We start from the raw sequence: 20,625 nt of genomic DNA, 5'->3' as shown, positions 1-20,625 counted from the left end.
GGCGGCCGACGAGAATTTCGGTACAAAAAGTGATTGAGGTCGGCGCCGAGACTGTCCAACAGGATTCGGCGAGACTTGGCTTGGCGAACTTGGTCATCAATGCCGATGATTGAGCACACCACGCAAGAACGGCGTCAGGCCGCGGTTTCATCTACAATGGAACGTCTGCTGGCCCATTGGTACGCCATTACCAAGCAACCACATTCTGGCATCAATTTGATCGAATTTCTGGCCGAAGCAGATAACGGCCCCGTTCTATCGTTCGATAAAGTTCAGGCTGCGCCGGCCGAACTCGAAGACCATCGACCTCAAGTCAAGGACCCGTTAGAGGAAGTTAACGTAGGCACGGCCGAGGATCCTCGAACATTATTTATTAGTGCGTTACTCCCACCGTCCATGAAGGTCGAACTCCGTAAGCTACTCCATGAGTTTAAAGATTGCTTTGCGTGGAGTTATCATGAAATGCCTGGCCTCGACCGAAACCTTGTAGAACATGAGCTACGCATCAAGGAGGGGTGTAAGCCTTTTCGACAACCTCCTCGCCGATTTTCAAACGAAGTACAACTCGGCATTAAGGAAGAATTAGTTCGGCTTCTGAAAGCCGGGTTTATTAGGACCGCTCGGTATGTCGAATGGTTGGCCAATATCGTCCCCGTGTTAAAGAAAAACGGTGCCCTTCGCATTTGCATCGATTTCCGTAATCTAAATCTGGCTACTCCCAAGGATGAATATACGATGCCGATTTCAGATTTATTAATTGATGCCGCAGCTAATCATGAACTGCTATCTTTTATGGACGGTCATGCGGGTTACAACCAGATTTTCATCGCCGAAGCTGACGTCCACAAGACGGCTTTCCGTTGCCCGGGGGCACTTGGTACTTACGAATGGGTAGTCATGCCTTTCGGCCTCAAGAATGCCGGCGCCACATACCAACGAGCCATGAATATGATCTTCCACGACTTAATCGGTACAATCGTCGAAGTTTATATCGATGATGTGGTCGTAAAATCCAAACGTCGTCAAACACACCTGGACGACCTAAGGCAAGCGTTCCTTCGCATGCGCAAAAACAACCTCAAGATGAACCCGGCCAAGTGTGCTTTCGGTGTTTCGGCCGATAATTTCCTAGGATTTTTGGTACACCATCGTGGCATCGAGGTCGATGAAAATAAAGCCCGCGCCATCATCAGCGCCCCACCTCCGACGACAAAGAAACAGCTCCAGTCGTTACTCGGGCAGATAAATTTCCTCCGGCGTTTCATCGCCAATTCGGCCGGTAAAATGAAGGCATTCTCTACGCTCCTTAAACTGAAGGAGACCGACCGATTTGAATGGCGCGAAGAGCATCAAACTGCGTTTATGCAGATCAAGGTGGCCCTTTCCACTCCACCAGTGCTCGTTCCACCTTGTCGCAACAAACCCCTTAAGTTATACATTTCGGCAGCCGACGAATCCATTGGTTGCCTCCTCGCGCAAGATAATAATGTCGGGCGTGAACAAGCTATCTTTTACCTTAGCCGAAACCTGAATTCCCCAGAGATTAATTATGCACCTGTCGAAAAACTTTGCTTAGCGCTGTTTTTTGCCGCATCCAAACTTCGGCATTACATGCTCCCCACAGTTACGCAGGTCATCGCCCAAACCGACGTAATTCGTTACATGCTGACTCGGCCTATGGTCAAAGGCCGAATCGAGAAATGGACACTCGCCTTATCCGAGTTCAGCCTTTAGTATGTACCACAAAAGGCCGTCAAGGGGCAAGCCCTCGCCGACTTCCTGGCACAACACCCATCCCCTTATGGTTTTGAGGGGGGCGACGTCGACATCGGTTTCGTCACCACACGCGATAACCATTGGACTATGCATTTTGATGGTTCCAGTACTTCGACCTCGGCCGGGGTCGGTATCGCAATTCAGTCGCCGGACCACTGCCGATGGTATTTTTTTCTCAAGTTAGATTTCAGCTGCACCAATAATCAGGCCGAGTATGAAGCCCTCATTATCGGCCTCCATGTTTTACACGATCTGCGGGCCCCCCGCATTCTCGTCCTTGGTGATTCTGAACTCGTGATTAACCAGCTGAACGGCGTGTTTCGCTGCATGAGTTGTACTTTAGCTCCCTATCACATGGTCGCCACCTACCTGGCCGAGTCGTTCGAACGAATCACATTTGAACACATTTCACGTATTCACAATACTGACGCCGACGAACTCGCCCAGATCGCCTCCGGAGCACAACTCATGGGGGGCAAACTAGGTCGAATTGTGGGACTTGCGACCACGGGTCAACGATCGTACCCCGCCTTGATCAATTAGCAAACTCTCCAACGCGCGCACGTAATACGTACAAGGGTAATGTCGCTCCCATCCCTACTAGAACGAGGAGATCCCATAGAAGTATGTGTCGTCGAAGTAGAACCAGATGATTGGAGAAAGACGATGTTACGGTACCTCGATAACCCCAATGGGAAACACGACCGAAGAACGAAGGTGCTCACCACGAATTATGTGTCGTATCAAAATGAATTATATCGCAAGGGCGAGGATGGTTTACTACTATTGTGCCTCGGCCCACACGAGGCTGCCCAAGTAATGGCCGAGGTACATGAAGGAATTTGCGGAGCACACCAATCTGGACGAAAGATGCGCTGGTTGCTCCGACGACACGGTTATTTTTGGCCCAATATATTAAAGGATTGCATCGAATATGCACGGAGATGCGTATCATGCCAAATTCATGGACCCGTGCAAAGAGCCCCGGCCGAATTGCTACACTCGGTTACTAAACCATGGCCGTTCAAGGGTTGGGCAATGGATGTAATTGGCAAAATCACGCCGTCATCAGGGGCAGCGAAGCACGCATGGATAATTGTAGCAACCGACTATTTCACTAAGTGGGTCGAGGCAAGGTCATACGCCGAATTAACTGCTAAAGAGGTATGCAACTTCGTAGAGGAGAATATTGTGACCAGATTCGGCGTGCCAGAAACAATCATAACTGATAATGGCACTATATTCACGGCCGATAGGTTTAGGGAATACGCGGCAAGTTTGAATATCCAACTCGAGCAATCTACGCCGTACTACCCACAGGCAAACGGACAGGCCGAGGCAAGCAACAAAGTGTTGATCGGCATCCTTGAAAAAATGGTAAAAGAGAAACCTGGTTTGTGGCATTTAAAGTTATATGAAGCATTATGGGCATACCGAACTTCACCCCGGTCGGCCACTGGAACCACTCCTTATGCGTTAACTTATGGACACGATGCTATGTTACCGGTCGAGTTGAGTATAAGCTCGTTGCGAGTAATCGAGCAGAATGATTTGTGCAGTATTGAATACAGTCAAGCGATGCAACAAGAGTTGGAAGACTTAGAAGAAAGTCGAATCGACGCAGGTAACTTGTTGATTGCGCAAAAGAAAATTGCCGAACGAGCATATAACCAGCGTGTAAGACAAAAAACGTTCGGCAAAGGAGAATTGGTTTGGCAAACTGTGTTGCCTGTTGGAATCAAAGACCCCAGGTTTGGTAAGTGGTCGCCAAATTGGGAAGGGCCATTCATCGTTCACAAAGTCCTCGGCAAGGGGGCATATCATTTACGAGATCGGACGGGTTCAGTTCACAAATTGCCGATTAATGGAAAGTTTTTAAAGAAGTACTACCCAATTACATGGGAAATGCAAGAGTAAGTCCATTATACTGACAGCAAAACGACCATTGTATTGATGGCAAAATAACCATTGTATTGATAACAAAAAGAATCATTACAAGAGAACAAATACAATGATTTAAACTCCTAGGGGGTCGAGGGGAGGAAAGTCTCAAGGGCAGCTTTCAGCTCCAGCCACTTCGCCTCGCTCAAAATTATCTCAGCCTGCCGCGTCTTCTTGTTGCACTGCAGTTGCTGGATACGCCGTGCGCCGGCAGCGAAGGCCGTCAGCCGAGCCTTGTTAGCCTCAAAATCCTTCTCAAGCTCGGAAGCAGCAGCCGACCTTTGGCGTCGAAGGTCAGAAATCTGACGCTGGAGGTCAGAGATCTGGCGATCAAACTCGGTCAGCTTTGCTTTCTTTGCCTTGAAAGCCTCCATCTCTACTTGGCCAGCCTCATGCGCGACCTTGGCCACCTTCAAATCGTCCTCGGCCTGTAGCGCACGCTCGAAGATAAGAAAGTGTTGCCGAGTCCGCTCCAGGAGGTCGGTTAGGAAAGAGATGCCCTCCGGGCTCAGGTGACCACCGCTGGCGAGGTCATTAAGACATTCTCCAACAGAGTCAAGGCCCTTGCACCGGAGAGCTTGGGAGGCAGTCAGAGACAAGACTTCGTGCAGCTTCACGAAGACTTCGGCGGGCGTGGCTCCCGCCGATTCGGCCGGAGCTGCAGAGGAGCCGGCCTCACCGGTCGTGCTCTGAAGAAGAGCGTCAAGCTCCACTTCCCACGACGGCTGCACATAAAAAGAGAACTTAGTGAAGGAAAGAAAGACGTGATATAATGCATAAAAAAGGGAAGTGTTTTAGACCTGCCGAGAAGAGACTTCGGCCATGCCCTCTGGGTCATTGCTCGAACCCAGGGAACTTAATGGCCGAGCCCAGTGCCTTAGACCGCTACGCAATTCACGCGGCCGGTGGAGGTCATCTACATTTGATGGCCACGATGGCGGCCAAGAAATGTAAACAACGCCCCTCGGCGCATAAAATTGCCGGTGAAATGAATGTTCGGGCACCTGACATTTAATAGTTTTTTAAAAAAAAAAAAAAAAAAAGCAAGACTTACAAAGGCCGAAGAGACTTCCTGCGGAGGAATAGGAGGGTCTTCGTCCTGCGGGTAGATCGGCGTTTCAGCCGTGGCCTCAGGATCGGCAACAGGTCTCTTGCCACGATCCGCCGCAGTAGGACGTGGTCGAGCGGTCGCCTCGACGACCGAAGGAGGATGGACGGGAGGAGAGTTGACTGGTCGACGACGGCGTTCCAACGGGACTGCATCACTCTCGCTCTCGACATCCTGAACAAAAGAGATCATTTAGCATTACGACCGGAAACCTAACCAACCAAGAGTAGGAGCAGAATTATACCTCCAAAACGACCGTTGGAGTCGAGGGAGCTTCGGCAGGCGCAGCCGACTTCCCCATTTCAGGCGCCACGACCGGCTCCGAAGCTGCAGCAGGTGCAACGATTGGATCGGCTGGGGCAGCCGGCACAGAAGGAGAGCCGGCGGGAGTAGGCGTCCCAGTAGTGTCACTGGGGACGACATGAATTTCCCGGTCGCCCTTCTTCGCAAATTTCTTGACGCGTTTAGAACGGCGATGGGCCTCCTCCGCCGGCTCGGCCTCTCGGTGGGGGCGTTTGGAAGGGACCGTCCGCTCGGTGACAAGGGTCCTCTTCTTGGGCACAAGCTTCTTTGCCCTTGCCACCGCGGCGATCACCTCGACCGTCTTCGACCCGCGACCCCCTGAAATAGCAAAGTAATTAGTAACAAGTACAAGTGAGTTTCTCTGTTTCTGAGGTAGCAAAGTAATTAGTCAATAATATACCTTGGACCGACTCCTTAGGTTGAGTCGAGGGCGCTGGTCTGGGCCGGTCACCAAACACTTTGCTCACCACGTCTTCGGCCGAGGCACCGAAGAAGTCGCCAGTGTACTCGTCCCACCAGTCCCCAAATGTGTCGGTGCCCAAGGATTCCGGAACGGTTGGCCGAAGACGGAACTTCTTGCACCGATCCTGAAACTCTTGCTCCATCGACCGGCACTCCCTCTCGGAAGAACCAGAAAGACGTCCCCGGCTCAGGAGGGAACGAGAGACGATCAGGGGTACGGGGCAACCTTGGAGGTAGCCGAGCTGTCGGGCGTCAAAGTGAGGCTGGTAGACCTCCCAACCGGCTCGGCGGGCATCGCAACCAAGGGGAAGGTCGCGAGCCAGTACGATTGACCCCCAGGACTGACGAAGGCCTGCGTCCTCGGCCGCGGCCCAAGTTGCCGTCGGGAGCCCGATAGAAGCAGGATACTCCTGGCGCCGGCACACCAGGAACTCGTCGTCCGAAAGGACGTCGAGGCCGAAAAAATGCTTGAGGACCTCGTCAGCCCGGTGAGGAGGAGCCGGTCGAGAGGCAAGTTGGGGGCCGAGGGCGGCCGAGCGCTGGAAGGCGGGGACCTCAGGCCGAAGGGTGGAGAAATAGACCTGCAGCCAGAGTTGGAAAACCCAGAGGGGCCCATTCTGGTGCGGGTCAATCTTGTTGATGGTCGTCTCGGCCAAGCAACGAAAGAGGTTGGCAAGAATAGCCGAGCTGAGCGCCAGAGAATGACCACTAGCCAGGGCCTGGGCCACCGGCATATTCTCGACCAAGCACTTGTTCGACTTGGTACAACAAATAAATTTGTTGTACCAATAGAAAAGGAAGGCTTCGTGTTCTCCCTTCTTGAGACTCTCCTCGCCTCGGCCGGCAAAGTGGAGAATCAGAGTGTTGTAGTTGAAGAAGTTCTTATGAAGCTTCTGAACTTCTTCTCTGGAAGGCTCTCGATCTCCTCGGCTGAGCGTTTCGACGGCCCGCTCGTCGAAAAGTGCCTTCAGGTCAAGAAGGGAGGGACATCCAGAAAGAGCAGCGTCAATTGGGAGGCCGATGGTGGAGTCCCAAGAATGGCCGAGATGTCGAGGATAGTAGGGCCGAGGGGTCCGAATGGAAGGACCATGGTGTTGGTAGCCGAGCACCATAGAGTCAAGGCCGCCATAAGCAGCTCCTTATCCATGGTAATCTCCATGGTCGATAACAGGATGGCATCATAGATGCCGAGGGCTTTCCATTCCTCACCGAAGATTGATCTCATTCGATCCACCCAGGCAGCCCAGGCTGTAGTGGTCGAGGGCCAAGCTCCTTGAGGCCGAGCCAAGCACCATTTGGACCAGTCGAACCCCTGGAGCAGGGGTGTTAGGCATTGCTCTTTGAGAAGATTGGTGATACACGACGGCACTGCATCCCTGAAGAGGGGGCCCAGAATCTGATGAGAGGTAGCCATGTCATTCTCAAAGCGTAGTGTTTTGATCGCATTCCGATCAATGAAATCTTTGCATTTGTTGATCTCGTCAGAGAGCTTCGAGATAAAGGAGGCCATTTGGAAAGGTGATAGGAGATAGTTTGGAAAACTGGTGAAGAAATCGCAGAAGGAAGAACTAGAAGGGTTTTGGTTTGAACAAGTCTGAGAGAATTGGGATTTTGGAGTTTCTGAAAGCGTAAGATGCGAATGGTGGAAAAGTGGGTATTTATAGGCTTTTCAGAATGAATATCAAACGTCTGAAATTCGGAAGGCGCTGGAATTAAAAAAGCACTGGTTTAATTTTGGGGGAAACTTAACCCGGAAAGATTCCAATCATTTCGGATATTTTGGGAACCTGCGAAGAGGGGATCGAGGAGTCGAAAATCCAGGACGCACGATCGCGTGCGGCGCCAGTTTTAAAGCATTAATGAGGATAAGACGTTCCAGTTAGGGCATGGTTTCGAGGCTCACGATTGAAAGTTTTAAGAGCAGCGGAGAATCGACACGTGGCCACGCGTTGGGGGCAACGAGGAAAGTGCAATCATGTCTCATAAATGCGCAGGAATAACGGTCATTAAGGAAGTAAAATCCAAAAAGCAATAAACGTTTTCGCTTCTTCAAGGTCGAGGCCCGACCAAGAGTTAACGGTCGGCGACCTCAGAAGCGAGGGGGCAATGTTTGGGCCTAAAATATTATTGCTGGGCCGAGCAGCAGGATGCGCTCGGCCCAAGGTGATGACAAATAATATGGGCCGAATAATAAGGCCCGGGCCAGCTGGCAGGGTCAGCCAAATCCTAAAAAGTCCAGATAAATAGAAAGGTCGAGGAAGTCCTGGTACAACTAGGATTCTCGACCAGCAAGGAATGAAGTCCCGAAAAGAAGGAAAATTCAGAATCCCAGTGGGAGTAGGTTTGTTCGAGGAAGATGCGAAGTGGGACAAGGACTCCCAATCCAAATCGGAGTCGGATTCAAGGAATGGGGTACTATAAATACAAGAAATCATGCAAACGGAAAGGACCTTCAACTCAGCATACAATTGCCCTGCGCAAAACCTCTCAATCACCTTGAGATTTTTTCCTTTTCTTTTTCCTGCCGACACACCTTCAGTTTGGATAAACAGCACTGTAGAAACAACCGGTGAGCACCTTCAGTTTGGATAAACAGCACTGCTGCCGCAGAATCAGCCGACCAAGAAGCATCTTCAGTTTGGATAAACAGCACTGCGTCGAGGTCGACCGATTATCTATCCAAGTCTCGGTCGAGAAAGGTTTTCGAATCTTTGTTGGCAGAGGTCACCTTACTAAGCTTTCTCGGCCTAGTTAGGTGTTACGAATTACATTGCTCGGCGTACTGGTCGCCGAGTGGTTTTATGATCGGATACTCACAGGTGAGTTTCAGGGTTCGGCATTCCGACGGCCGAACTACGTTTACCATCAAGACATATATTACGTTCGAGTACCTGTGCCCATACACCTTGGTCTCGATTCGACGTGGTTATACTCTCACGAATATAATCACAGTGACCGAATCGGGCTCGGACGATTTGTGAACTCCGCAGAATTAGCAGCCTTGTCTTCAGGCTGTAGAACCCAGAGACCGAGAGTGTTCCTTCCTCGATCGCAATCGCAAGTTAAAGAAGTCAGCAACGCGCTCAAAGCTACATCAACAAATTTTACTCCTCGGCCAGGCTCGGCCGACGAGTTGGCACGCCCCGCATTCGACCGAATGACGTAGTTAGCTTATTAGTTACTCGGCCTGCGCGCCACGTAGGTTTTGTAATTTTTAGGGTCAACAACACCTAAATTCAAGCTTCGGATTAAAAACCTTCACAATCGTTGTTCGTCATTGTCGATTTTGTAACATACCCAAAAGTTAGTTTCGTCCAATATGTAAGGCAAAGTAAACACTTTCCAATTTGATCGATTCGATTGTGATGAAGGCATAAGACTCAACTATTAATTCATTCATTCATTCAAATAGAAAACAGCGCAAAATAAGTACAGAATTAAGCAAATAGAAACCCTACAAAAACGCCTCAATGTAAAGCAGAAGAGCATGACATTATAAGTAAAATTACGATTCTGTTGATGACATTATAAGTAAAAATACGCTAATTACAACTAGATTGACAAGGAGGAGTCCCATAAAGTGGATGGAAGTATGTTGTGTGTTATATTGTGGTATCCCTGTAAAAAGGCTATGATAATACTACTTATATCTTGCAGGAAGGGCGGTGGCTGATACGGACTCATCTGTTAAGGATTGATCGAAAGACGAGCTTTCATCTTCATCGATTTCTGATTCAGTAACCCTTATATTTTCCAGCTCTCTCACAATTTCATCCATCCCTGGTCGCTTCTCAGGGGACGGATCACAGCAACGCATTGCAATTTTTAGCAGTCTAACCATATCACTACTGGCTCTTCTGCGCATGGTTATTTCCATATCGAATATCTCAGCCGTCCATTCCTCCCTAACTGCTCGGTGAACCCAACTGCAGAGGTCTACACCATTCATGCCCAGTTGGGCTGTGCAAGCTGAGATCTTTCCTGTCAAGAGCTCTAAAACAAGGCTGCCGTAGCTCCAAACATCAGATGCCTTCGAGACTTTCTTGGACTTTTGGTACTCCGGCGATTTGTATATGACCATGCGCTGTGTTGCAACTGGAATCGCAACAACCGAAGCAAAGCCATAATCAGAAACAAGAACCCCATCATTATCATCCAGAAGAACGTTCGTTGACTTTAAGTTCCCGTGAGGGGCGGTGCTAGTGCTGCTGCTGCTGCTGCTGCTGCCGCTTTGTATTGATGAGGTCGCATTCCTGTGGAGATACTCGATTGCTCGGGCTACATCTCGAGCAACTATTAGTCTTGACCTCCATCCAAATGGAATGCGGTCTGGACCTCTTTTTCCTGCATATATATAAACAACTATCTTCGTAAATATCAATTAGAAGAATTAACTCACTCGTATTCGTAATATATAGGTACGTACCAAACAATCGGTTGAACAAATTCCCTTTGCGAATGTATTTATACAACAACAACTTCTCATCCTTGAAGAAGTAGTAAGCAAGAAGAGGCAGCAAATTGGGGTGCTTCAGACTGGCAATCTGCTGCAACTGCTTTGTGAAATCTTCACTAACCAGTGGCTTCAGATCCCTTAGCCGCTTAACTACCACGAATTGCTTAATTTGATTGCCTGCCACGTTATTCATCGTCACTATCTCCGCCTTATAGCTATTCCCAAAGATGCCATTCCCTAAACTCTCCGCGGATGCTTTTAGAAGATCTCCCATTTCAAATATTTGATGATCATCTGCTCCGTGGGGCTGAATGAATTCCAGCTTCCCTCTCTTGTGTTGATCCTGTCCTTTAACCTCGGCAGCTTTCATTGTCTGATCTTGACGGCCTTCTTCTATCCTCTTGTCTTTATCATCACCAACCTCACCTTTTTCGTCCTGATTCGGTGATGCCGATTTAGTCTTCTCCAATTGTTTCATCATCTTTTTTAGCTTCTGTGATTTCTTATAGTAAAGAAGGAAAAGCAAAATTACAGCTACAAGAGCAGCAACATCCAAAAGGAACCAGTACATGCTTAACTTATCCTCGGACTTGGAAGAACTAGGTTTACCAACTTGACCAGATGCTGGGTTGTCAATTCCATGAGTGGTGCTAGAAGATTTGCATAAAATGGAAGAAGGCGGCCCGCACAATCCTGCGTTACCAGAAAAAGAATCATAGCCAAATGCTTGGAGAGCATGAGTTGTTGGGATCAATCCGCTAAGATTGTTATTCGAGACGTTGAATGCCTTTAAGGTCAATTGGTTAAATTCTGGAATAGGACCCCCGAAGTCATTATCTTGAAGCAGCAACGACTCCAACATCCCAAGACTCAAAAGCGAGTGTGAAATTTCCCCATGTAATATGTTGCCGGACATATCAATATGCGTCAATTTCAGGTTGAGACTAAAGTCCATCATGTTTCCCCATAGAGAGTTGTTCTTCAAGCTCAGGGTTGCCAACTCAGTGAAGTCCATGAACGCGTCGAGCTTGATGTTGCTTCTGAGTTCCATACTGTGTAACACAACTCCAGTGACGCGGCCAATGTTACTGAAATTAGTGCATTGAATTCCATACCACATGGAAGGCTGACTCATGAAGCATGGATCACCCGTCCAGTTAGCATTCAGGAAGGGATGATTGAAACTAGTCTTGAGGGCAGTAAGAGCATCCTTCTCCTTTCCGCTGTACCCAATCTGGGCTGTAGCGCATCTAACGCGTAACAGCAAACACGGAACAAGAATAAGAACAGCAATAAGGTAATGTTTTTCCATCATCAATATTCAATACTTGTTCTGATGATGAACAAGCAACTGATGGCATAAAGATCAATAAGTACAATAAGTAATCGAAAATCTCGACGGACGATTTGTAGCTAAGCAATAGCAAATATTCCCATAAAATTCTATTGCGTACAGCTAGCTATTTAAATGTTTCTATGTCGATGGAGGATGAAAACAAGGACGGACATGGTGCACATTCTTGCTGAAAAAACCTAGGACAGGGCTGTTTTTACATTGTTGTCGACGTTGATATGGAGGATTTTGGGTTAGTTTATATATATGTGTGTAGATAATGCATTTGGACATATTTTACTGTAATTAATTATTAATTAGTTTTCTTCAAAAAAATTATTAATTAATTTTGTATTGGTTTGTCACTTTGCACAGCAGAGAAAAAGCTTTATTTGTTCCGAACTACAATTTTGTTGCTATCTTACGGATTTGGATCCTCTCCTGAGCTAATGGAGAGCATCCTCATGATCAATCATCGTGGGCTGTTGGATTTTTATCCAACGGCTACAAATAAGGGGTCCCTTTAAAGTTATAATGATTGTAGCCGTTAGATAAAAATTCAACGGCTCGTGATGATTGGTTAGGAGGATCTCTCCATTAGCTCTGGAGAGGATCCAAATCCCTATCTTACCACCTACTAGTAGCAGTGCCGCTTAAATTAGAAAAAAAAATGAAAGTTGGGTGTTCCTAGTGTTTGGTAAACACTTGTAACCAGTTTTTTTTTTCACAATTTTTAGCCAAAAAACTGAAATAGCAAAAGTCAGCTTCAAAAAACTGGTTTCTTTATTTTTTTTTTGGTCTTATAGCATGGGTAAACAATATCGTTAAATGAACTTTTCAAAAATCAATCATGCCCTCATTTTTTCGTTTATTATACGCTACCAGTTGTAGAAATCAGATCTGAATTTTAGGGCATCCTTCCTCCCAACGATCTCTCTCCTCTCCTAGGTTACGTTCTCCTAGCTCACGTCCTTTATCTGGTAAGCTTCTCTTGTCTGAAAATTTCAACCAAATTTCATTTTTTTTTGTTTTGTTTGATTTTCTTGTTGGGTTTTTAAATTTGGGGATATGAGAGTGTGAGAGGTTTAAACTAAAATATAAATATTTTTTAATAAGTATTTTTAATAATTGTCACTCAGTACTACGGTATAGTGGTATTCATCTTCACTTATAAGTGAGCGGTCTTAGGTGTCTTTGGTCCGATTCTCTCCAAAAGCCAATTTGAACTACATTATTGCTAATCCATTGTGAGACTAAGGCCTGGTTTGATACTGAGGTGATTCTGAAAAAAGCTGGGAGCTGTTTTTGTGTTTGGTAAACATTCAGCTTCAGCTTTTCTTCATAGTTTTGGGTGAAAAAAAGCCAAAAATAAGAAGCTGCGAAACCTAGCTTTGAAAAACCGGTTGTTTTTCACATCTGTTTTACATAAAAGTTTACCAAACACTATAATACTGTTTTTTTTTTTTTTTTCAAAAGCACTTTTACAAAAAATTTTACCAAACACTCTGCTGCTTTATTTCACAGCTACTTATTCTCACAGCACAGCAGAAGCAGCTTTTTTTCAAAGCACAACAATACCAAACCAGCCCTAAACCTATCCCCTCCCCTTTAGTATAGATATTTATATTTTTATTAATTGACCTTTATTTGCCAAATGATGAAATGAATACACATACGTATTAAGTCTTTTTTTATCATTTTACATAGTCGACGCTATTTTATATAAAAGTTTATCAAACAACATAACAACTTTACAACTATAGTTTACTAATTATTTTACTGCTTTATTTCAAAATTGTTTATTCTCATTGCCCAACACATGCAGTTTTTTTTTTTTTTTTTCAAGAGCACAACAATACAAAACTAGTCCCAAGTAGAACCATTCATTTTATATTCTATTTTACGTGAGACTGCTACATAGTAGCTAACACTATTGATCAATACGTGCAGATAATTCAACATCTATCATTAATTTTCTTTTGTTAATTCGTACATGCAAAGTAAAAACCCAGCAATATTTTTTATTCAAGCAATCAACCTACTATGATACCATGTTAAACTTTTAGGGCAATGGGCCAACGCCCCACTACTAGTAATACTAGTACTCTCTTCAACTTACATCTTACCGCATGTAACATAACAAGTGCCAATGTGGCATATAAATGGGTCACATAAGTTTTTTTTTTTTTTTATCTTTTCTCACAAATAGTCTTTGAAATTGACATGCAACATCAAAATGGTCCTTGAAATTGACATGCGACATCAAAATGGTCTATAGAATTGAAAATCGATTAATGTAGTCCCGCAAGTAAGTGTCCCAAATCAGTGTAGTCATTCCATTACAATTCTGTCAAAAATTCTATTATATGCTGATGTGACATATAAATAGATAACACAAATCTAATTAAATTTTTAAAAATTACAAATAGGTGTAATAATTTAATAGTTAATAAAAAGTTGAGAACCCAAAAACACAGTCCTGCAATCAGCTCCAATACTAATCCACATTCCTTTACCTTCTTCGCTATCTATTCTTTAAAAAAATCTCAATACACCAATCTTTACACACTTCAGCACCCTTCTTCGAATTGAACCTAGATCGAGATCACCTTTGATGACGACTTGACTGATTGGCAACGACTTCTGAGACATCACTGCTAACATTTAAGCGGTCAACATCCTCAGAACCTTAATTTTGAAGAGCTTGTTCGACGCTTCTCTGGTGGTTTGGTGACTCAAAGATCAGAGGTATGCCTTGAGATAATGAGGTTATAACCGAGATGCGTCTATTGTTGGCTGAAAACTAATTCCAAACCCCCTCTTAGGCTTAGTTAAGCCTTGTGCCTTTGAGAATTTATGGAAGGGATCTCTCTTTGGACTAGGTCCTATTATAAGAAAAAAAATTCTATCGTGCAAAAATGTATTTAGACAATTTTTTAATTAATTATTAAATCCACATCAGCACATAACAAATTTTTTTTTTTTTACAAAATTGTAATGAAATGATTATATTAATTTGCGATACCTATTTTCAATGACTACATTCATCGATTTTCAATTTTTGGAACCATTTTAATGGTATAGGTCAATTTCAAGGACCATCTTGATACTGTGAGTCAATTTCAAGAACCATTTGTGATAAAAACCTGTCAATCTTATGGGGCCATTTATATGTCACATCAGCACTTAACGAAATTTTTAACAGAATTGTAACGGAATGACCATATTGATTTGCGACACCTATTTTCAAGGACTACATTGATTGATTGTCAATTTCAAAGACCATCTTGATGGTCATGGTCAATTTGAGGAACCATTTGTGATAAAAACCCTAGTATTATATATATATATATATATATATTTTTTTTTTTTTTTTAACAAATGATATTATTTATACTAAGGGAAAAAATGTGGGCTTAGTCTCAAAAATGGACTAGCAATAATTTAGTTCAAATTCACCTTTAGTGAAAATCGAACCTATGATCTCTCTTATAAGCGAAAAGGAATATTAGTATACCGTAGTACTAAGTGGCCTTTCTTTGTTTTTTTGTTTTTTTTAGTTTGTCAAATTTCCAATGGATTTTCACATACACCATCTCCCATCCCCACGGCAGCCCCTCCCCTCTCTCCCTCTCTCCCTCTCTCCCTCTCCGCCTCCCAGTCAGCTATCAACAGAACTGGAAAATTAAATCAGATAAAGATTGATCACTTTCAAATACTAAACACCAAAGTTTCGGAATCCACGAAGAGCATATAGCACAAAGGTGCTGCATCCATCTTTTAGCCAAGACAAGTTCACTTTTCAAAGATATTGAAATGCAGAATCTGACACACCTCCAACACCAGCTTCATAAACGTTTGCTGCAAAAGCGAGACCCCAAAATTAGTCATTCTACCACACTAAGCAACATTCAAGTTTTTCATGGTTTTTGAGGAAGACCCATCTTCCAAAAACACACCAAGTTACCCAAACCCACGATCTTTAATCAATGATCTATCTTGCAAACTCAAAACGCTAATCAAATTACTGGCCCAATTGCTCTAAGAGCTTGGTCTGAGACCAATCCAGACTATCCCAAATCCAAAGGTGTCAAAACATTTCACATGTTAATGAAATATTAATGCTTTCAAGCAAAAGGGAACTCGAGGTCAAAATAAGGTTTGAGGGCATGTAAAATACCTTACTGTTCATGTCTTGACCAAAGATTCTTGTGTTGCATCCTCATTTGCTTTCTTAAATCGAGCTACGTGCTTCTGATACTCTTCTAGTTCATTCTCAAGCTTTTCAATGAACTGACTTGTATGTTCGAGGGACTGCTCGTATTTATATTTTTCCAGTGCCTGCAGTGTTTTAAACACAAAAGCAATTGTAACGTTAACCTTTGCATTCATGTGAGAATCAATGGCTTTTAAACCAATTGATCAATTGGCCTTCATGAAAAAGTCAATTCCAATATCTCAACCTTCTGGGGTGATGATTTCATAATAGAATCATAATGTGGAGTACAAATAAGATAAGCTAAAACTGTAAATTTAATTTCATTCTATTTAAGACCTTTGAACACAGAATAATTTTGTTATCAAAGACGAACGCCATAACCAAATTTGACCAGCAGCCAACAAAAGATACCATCCTCAACCTAAGAAACAGGACACAAAAACTAAATTCTCATTGCTAACTGTATTTCAAAAGACTTCGCAGAGAATCACTCTCAAAGCTGAGAATCCCACAGTCCACCCTCTACTATTACTCTGCCTGGTTCCATCCAAGGATCGAGACCTGCAAGGTTTGCTCAAGAGGAACCTCCACAACCACTTACCAAGAAAAGACCTATTTCTCTCCTCTAAATTCTCATTGCTAACAGTTTCACCCTTGGTTATTTGCACAAGGTACCTGAAATAATATGACCACACAACCCAAAACCAATTGAGCAATAAGTTGCATGCGACTCTATCAAATAAGGGTAACCCTTGAAGAACAACCTTTCCTCCACCCTTCTAAATTCTTCCTAACTTTCTCTACCACTGAGTTGCAGATTTTAAGACACATTGGATTGCCACCAATGAGACCTGAATAACTGAGGCCACTCAACTCTCCGATGAAACTAACCTACTGTCCCCTATATTGATGTCAAGAAAACACTCTTGAAAATATCAATCCTATGCCCCGATACTAGCCCAAACAGCTCAATAATCTTGACGAAATTGTCGTCAGAAAATTGCAGAAGGGATAAACTCATTCCCCAGCGATAAAAAATCTCCAATCATGTTAAAAATCGTAGCCATCTCCACCAGTCCATGAAGTGAATCAACTACAAGTGTGTAGCGAAATGGGTACAGGAGGTCCTATTGTCTCAAGCATCTACACACTTTTAAAGAAAATACTTCCATGGAAAATAGTTAGACGACTTAAAATCATTCATGGGCAACCAGAATTATTTCTTATTTATGCATTCTGGAAAACAAAATCTTACTTGGAATCTAACAATTTGTGAAATTTCAGTCCTACTCTACAATATCCTTTATCTCTTCTCCATAAAGGTACTAAAACAAAAACGACAATTTAACCTGAATCAAAATTTAAATTTCTTGTAACTCGCCCTTCTTTTAGTTAAAAGTAGTTTATGTTTCCTATAAAACAGAGATTAGAACTACGCATTTAAAGAAAAGTTTCATTTTCAGATCACATTTTCTGTGTCAAATTTTCGTGTCAATTGTTATCCACAAAAAGATAAAAAGCAGAGCAATGCAAAAGACAGCAGCGATTCTCCCAAAAATATTCATATTTGGTCAAAATTGAGTACAGTAAAAACACAATGCTGTAGCAGGATTAAATAAAAAGACAATCAACTGGAGAAGTATAAACAAGTGTTACATCCGGTAGATTGGCAAATACAGAAATTTCTGAAAGAGAAAGGAACCTGTGTACTCAAACTATAAATCCCAAAATACGAAGAAATAATGGTGTATCACATCCAGTATATTGCACACTCCTTGTAATGCAAAAAGCTCAATAATCACATCATATCTACTCAGCATTAACAGAAAATTATTTCGCTCAAACAAATTGATAACTTATAACGTGCAAAAATGTTACGAACACTTTATTTTCAGGACAAGACAAAATCCCAGTCTAAACCTCCTATACTTTCTGGCGCTAACTTCCATATTAAGAAAATTGAACAATCTAATGGTAGCTGAAAATTACCTTATTTTTGGATAATGTATCCAGAGGTGACATTACTTTCGGCTGCACATAGTTCTTTCCCCGGTAGAAAATTATGCTTTTATTAGGTTTTATGTCAATCACAATGCCTTTACTCAGTCGAGCAAGCTCTTCAGCATATTCATGAACCTGTCCGGGCTTACAAGGCTTGCAAATGACCTTAACAGTTTCATGCTTCTTCCAATGCAGATGCATATTTAGAACCACCCCTCCGAATACTCCTCGCCTTCCTACTGGGACATAGTTCTTCTTTTTCTCACCGGTTCGCTTAAGATAATGTTTTTCTTCTTCAGTTAAAATTTCAGGATCATGTGTTTCAGCGGGGGCTTTGGGAACCTCAAATTTCCTCAACTTCTCAATCAACCATGCTTCCTTTCGTTTTGCCTAAAGAATACAGAAATTTACTGAGATAAAAGTAATAAAAGAATATAGTTAGAAAGAAAAAGGTTATTTGTAAAGATAAATCAAGGCACTTAAGTGTAAAACTATAGATGATGAGATAGTGAGATAGTAGCAGCAAGGCATTCAAAGAGAACAAAGCATCTAACCAACCTTTTCAAGTTTGTATATAATTCTAACTTGTGGGTTTGGAGAGTTCATCTTCTTTTTGGCCTTGAGGCGGTAAAATCGCAGTTCATTCAGTTTGGCCTTCTTGGACATTTTAACACGTCGGGTCACAGCCATCTTCTTGTTCCCATTGTTTGAGGGACCAGTCTTATCGAGTGGCTTGCCGATTGAAAACCTGACAACATCATTGTCTGTCTTCACCTCCAATGATGTACTGCTCATGCATCTAGCAGTAGCAGGCAGCCAGTTTCGAAGAATGCTATGAGACGTAAAAACATTTGACCTCCGCACGGATAACGAGTCCAATGCGGAGGATGTACACGAAGCTTCGGAAGGAGAGTGTGTAAAACATGTTGTGGATGGCACCGAGTGATCGAAAACATTTTGGGTTACACAATACAACCAGAGAAAAGGGTCCCTGTATAAAAAAACATACACATTCCAACACAATCAATCCAGAGTTTGATAATTTATTAACCCTAATGCTAAAAATTCTTGGCAGAAATATGAATGAAAATGCCAAAAAACAGGAGAGGAAGTGAAATGAAAGGAAAAAAAAGTACCTTTTGATCGCATTTGGGCAAGAGCGAAAAACGGCCCTAGCAGAAGCTGAAGCTGAAGAAGCTAACATTTTGGGCGTCAACCAAAACCGATCCCAACAATGAATTTGACGGGAAATTTGGAAAAAATTCTTAACCCAATTCTTAATTAAATTCTTAAAATTCAAACCAAAATACCTAAGTAAAGTAATCACCCTTGGAAATAAGCACCACGATACGTATTGTAATTTGTACGGGCTAGACTGGGGAACTCCTCCGGGAGTGGCCGAGGTCAGGTAGCGGGTTGCTCCTAGTGATGTGGTGGAGGGTAGCCCTAGGTGGGTCGGGATGGGTAAATATTATACAGTTTAATCCGAGGTGGTTGGCAATGGTAATTTAACGATTTTGGTGCCGGGGGAAGTAGTGGCTCGCTGTCGTTCTGCTTCCTGAGGGAGCGGCAGCGGCGGCGGTTCAACCATTAGAATGGTGTACAGATTTCAAGGAGAAAAGGCGCGCTGGGACTTATATTTTGTTGAGCTCGTTTGGTGACTGGTACAGGGATGGGATTCGGTCAAGTAATGCAACTAAATTTGTAAATTAAAATTGTATACTGAGATAATTTTCAAAGGAGATATTAAATTTAAAATTTAAATTTTAAATTTGAAGGCTTACATGATATTTTGACATCTTTTAAATTTTTGCTGTCCAATCGATAAATCAAATTTTAAACATAAAATAATAATTCATATGTATTTTCTTTGCATTGGGGATGAAAAGAAACAAAAGGATAATGCTTTAAACCAATAAAAAAAATTAATAATAAGCATTTAATAATTAATTAAAAAAATCTGAAGGTGTTCTCAAATTTGGCAGCAAGGGGAGAAATGTCAATCTATGTCATGCCATATCAGATTTGGCTTCTCGGTTGGAAAACATTAATGCTGCCTTTTATTACAGTTATTGTTGATTTGGACAATTTGACATTTTCTTTGGAAATGCTCTAAGTGTCATTAATAAAACAATTAGCACGGTAATTAATATTTAAGTAATAATAAAATCATCAACTTTTATATCATTTTAGTTTACATACTTAGTTTACAAAATCGAGTCTATGAAAATTTTTCGTTTTAGTTTTACAAAACAACTTTACTGGATAGGTAATGATAGGAAGATAAAATTTGTAAACTAAGTGATAGGGAATTTGATGATTGAACTATTATTTAAGTATTGATTACCGTGTTTACTTTTTAATGGTGACGCATAATTTAGATTGCAAATTTAGTTTACAAATTTAATCTACCTAACATTACCCTATTTTTTATAATTCGAAAATGCGTCTAGTAGCTTAATTTGAAAATAATTTTTTTTGAAATAGACATAATTAGGCCTGTAAACGGGGTCGAAACTGTTTGAACTCTCATAGAGTTAAGCTCGTGTTTAGCTCCTCAAAGCTCCACTCGTAAAAGAACCAACCAAACCTAACTTAAGTTGATTAAGAAACAAATCCAACTTGAATACTATGTATGTTCGGCTTGTAAAACTTGCAAACAGCTTATTTTTTTTTAGCAAAAAAGTTCAAAGTCGGCTTGAACTAAGCGCAATCATTCAGCTTCGAGACCAAATAATATTAATAAAAGGACGAAATTTACAAAAAAGTTACAATTATAAAATCACAACAAATTAAAGAGGTGTATTTAATTGAAAATTTGAGAGACTTTAATAGATTTATAAATTCATAGATTTTTATGAAGTTTAATTGATTTGTAAAGATTTTATATAAATTTTGATTAAACTCTCTCGAAATCTTATGGGAAGAGGTGAGATTTGTGGATTTTTAAAATATACTACGAAATCTTTCCAATTCCCTCTAATTCCTCAACTTTCTCAAATTTTTTAAAATCAATTTCTAATTGA

At 42.6% G+C, this 20,625-nt stretch overlaps 2 protein-coding genes and 1 non-coding gene across 3 annotated transcripts; 1 reads left to right on the top strand and 2 right to left on the bottom strand.

The window, feature by feature from the left end:
• Window positions 1–9,230: 9,230 nt before the first annotated feature.
• On the bottom strand, window positions 9,231–11,358 carry LOC137727689 (probable inactive receptor kinase At2g26730). The gene is made up of 2 exons (XM_068466515.1): window positions 10,017–11,358; window positions 9,231–9,934 (listed from the first exon to the last, which is right to left on the bottom strand). The coding sequence occupies exons 1-2, from the start codon at window positions 11,356–11,358 to the stop codon at window positions 9,231–9,233; spliced, it is 2,046 nt and encodes a 681-aa protein (XP_068322616.1).
• Window positions 11,359–14,113: 2,755 nt separating this feature from the next.
• On the top strand, window positions 14,114–14,265 carry LOC137730361 (U4 spliceosomal RNA). The gene has a single exon (XR_011068124.1). It is a non-coding gene; the product is annotated as a U4 spliceosomal RNA (small nuclear RNA).
• Window positions 14,266–15,027: 762 nt separating this feature from the next.
• Window positions 15,028–19,246, bottom strand: LOC137730065 (uncharacterized CRM domain-containing protein At3g25440, chloroplastic). Its single transcript, XM_068469134.1, has 5 exons — window positions 18,736–19,246; window positions 18,158–18,590; window positions 17,588–17,989; window positions 15,560–15,720; window positions 15,028–15,240 (listed from the first exon to the last, which is right to left on the bottom strand). The coding sequence occupies exons 1-4, from the start codon at window positions 18,801–18,803 to the stop codon at window positions 15,568–15,570; spliced, it is 1,056 nt and encodes a 351-aa protein (XP_068325235.1). The 5' UTR covers window positions 18,804–19,246; the 3' UTR covers window positions 15,028–15,240; window positions 15,560–15,567.
• Window positions 19,247–20,625: the final 1,379 nt, after the last annotated feature.

This window comes from Pyrus communis, chromosome 3, assembly GCF_963583255.1.
Source record: "Pyrus communis chromosome 3, drPyrComm1.1, whole genome shotgun sequence".
Lineage (NCBI taxonomy): Eukaryota > Viridiplantae > Streptophyta > Magnoliopsida > Rosales > Rosaceae > Pyrus > Pyrus communis.
The sequence above is the reverse complement of the archived record's forward strand: the minus strand, read 5'-3'. Positions and strand labels throughout refer to the sequence as shown.

Coding starts and splice junctions, on each gene's coding strand:
- LOC137727689 (XM_068466515.1), bottom strand. CDS start 11,358: ATGGAAAAACATTACCTTATTGCTGTTCTTATTCTTGTTCCGTGTTTG. Junction 9,935..10,016: donor TTTGTTCAACCGATTGTTTG/GTACGTACCTAT, acceptor ATATATATGCAG/GAAAAAGAGGTCCAGACCGC.
- LOC137730065 (XM_068469134.1), bottom strand. CDS start 18,803: ATGTTAGCTTCTTCAGCTTCAGCTTCTGCTAGGGCCGTTTTTCGCTCT. Junction 18,591..18,735: donor TGCCCAAATGCGATCAAAAG/GTACTTTTTTTT, acceptor TTTTTTATACAG/GGACCCTTTTCTCTGGTTGT. Junction 17,990..18,157: donor TTATATACAAACTTGAAAAG/GTTGGTTAGATG, acceptor TGTATTCTTTAG/GCAAAACGAAAGGAAGCATG.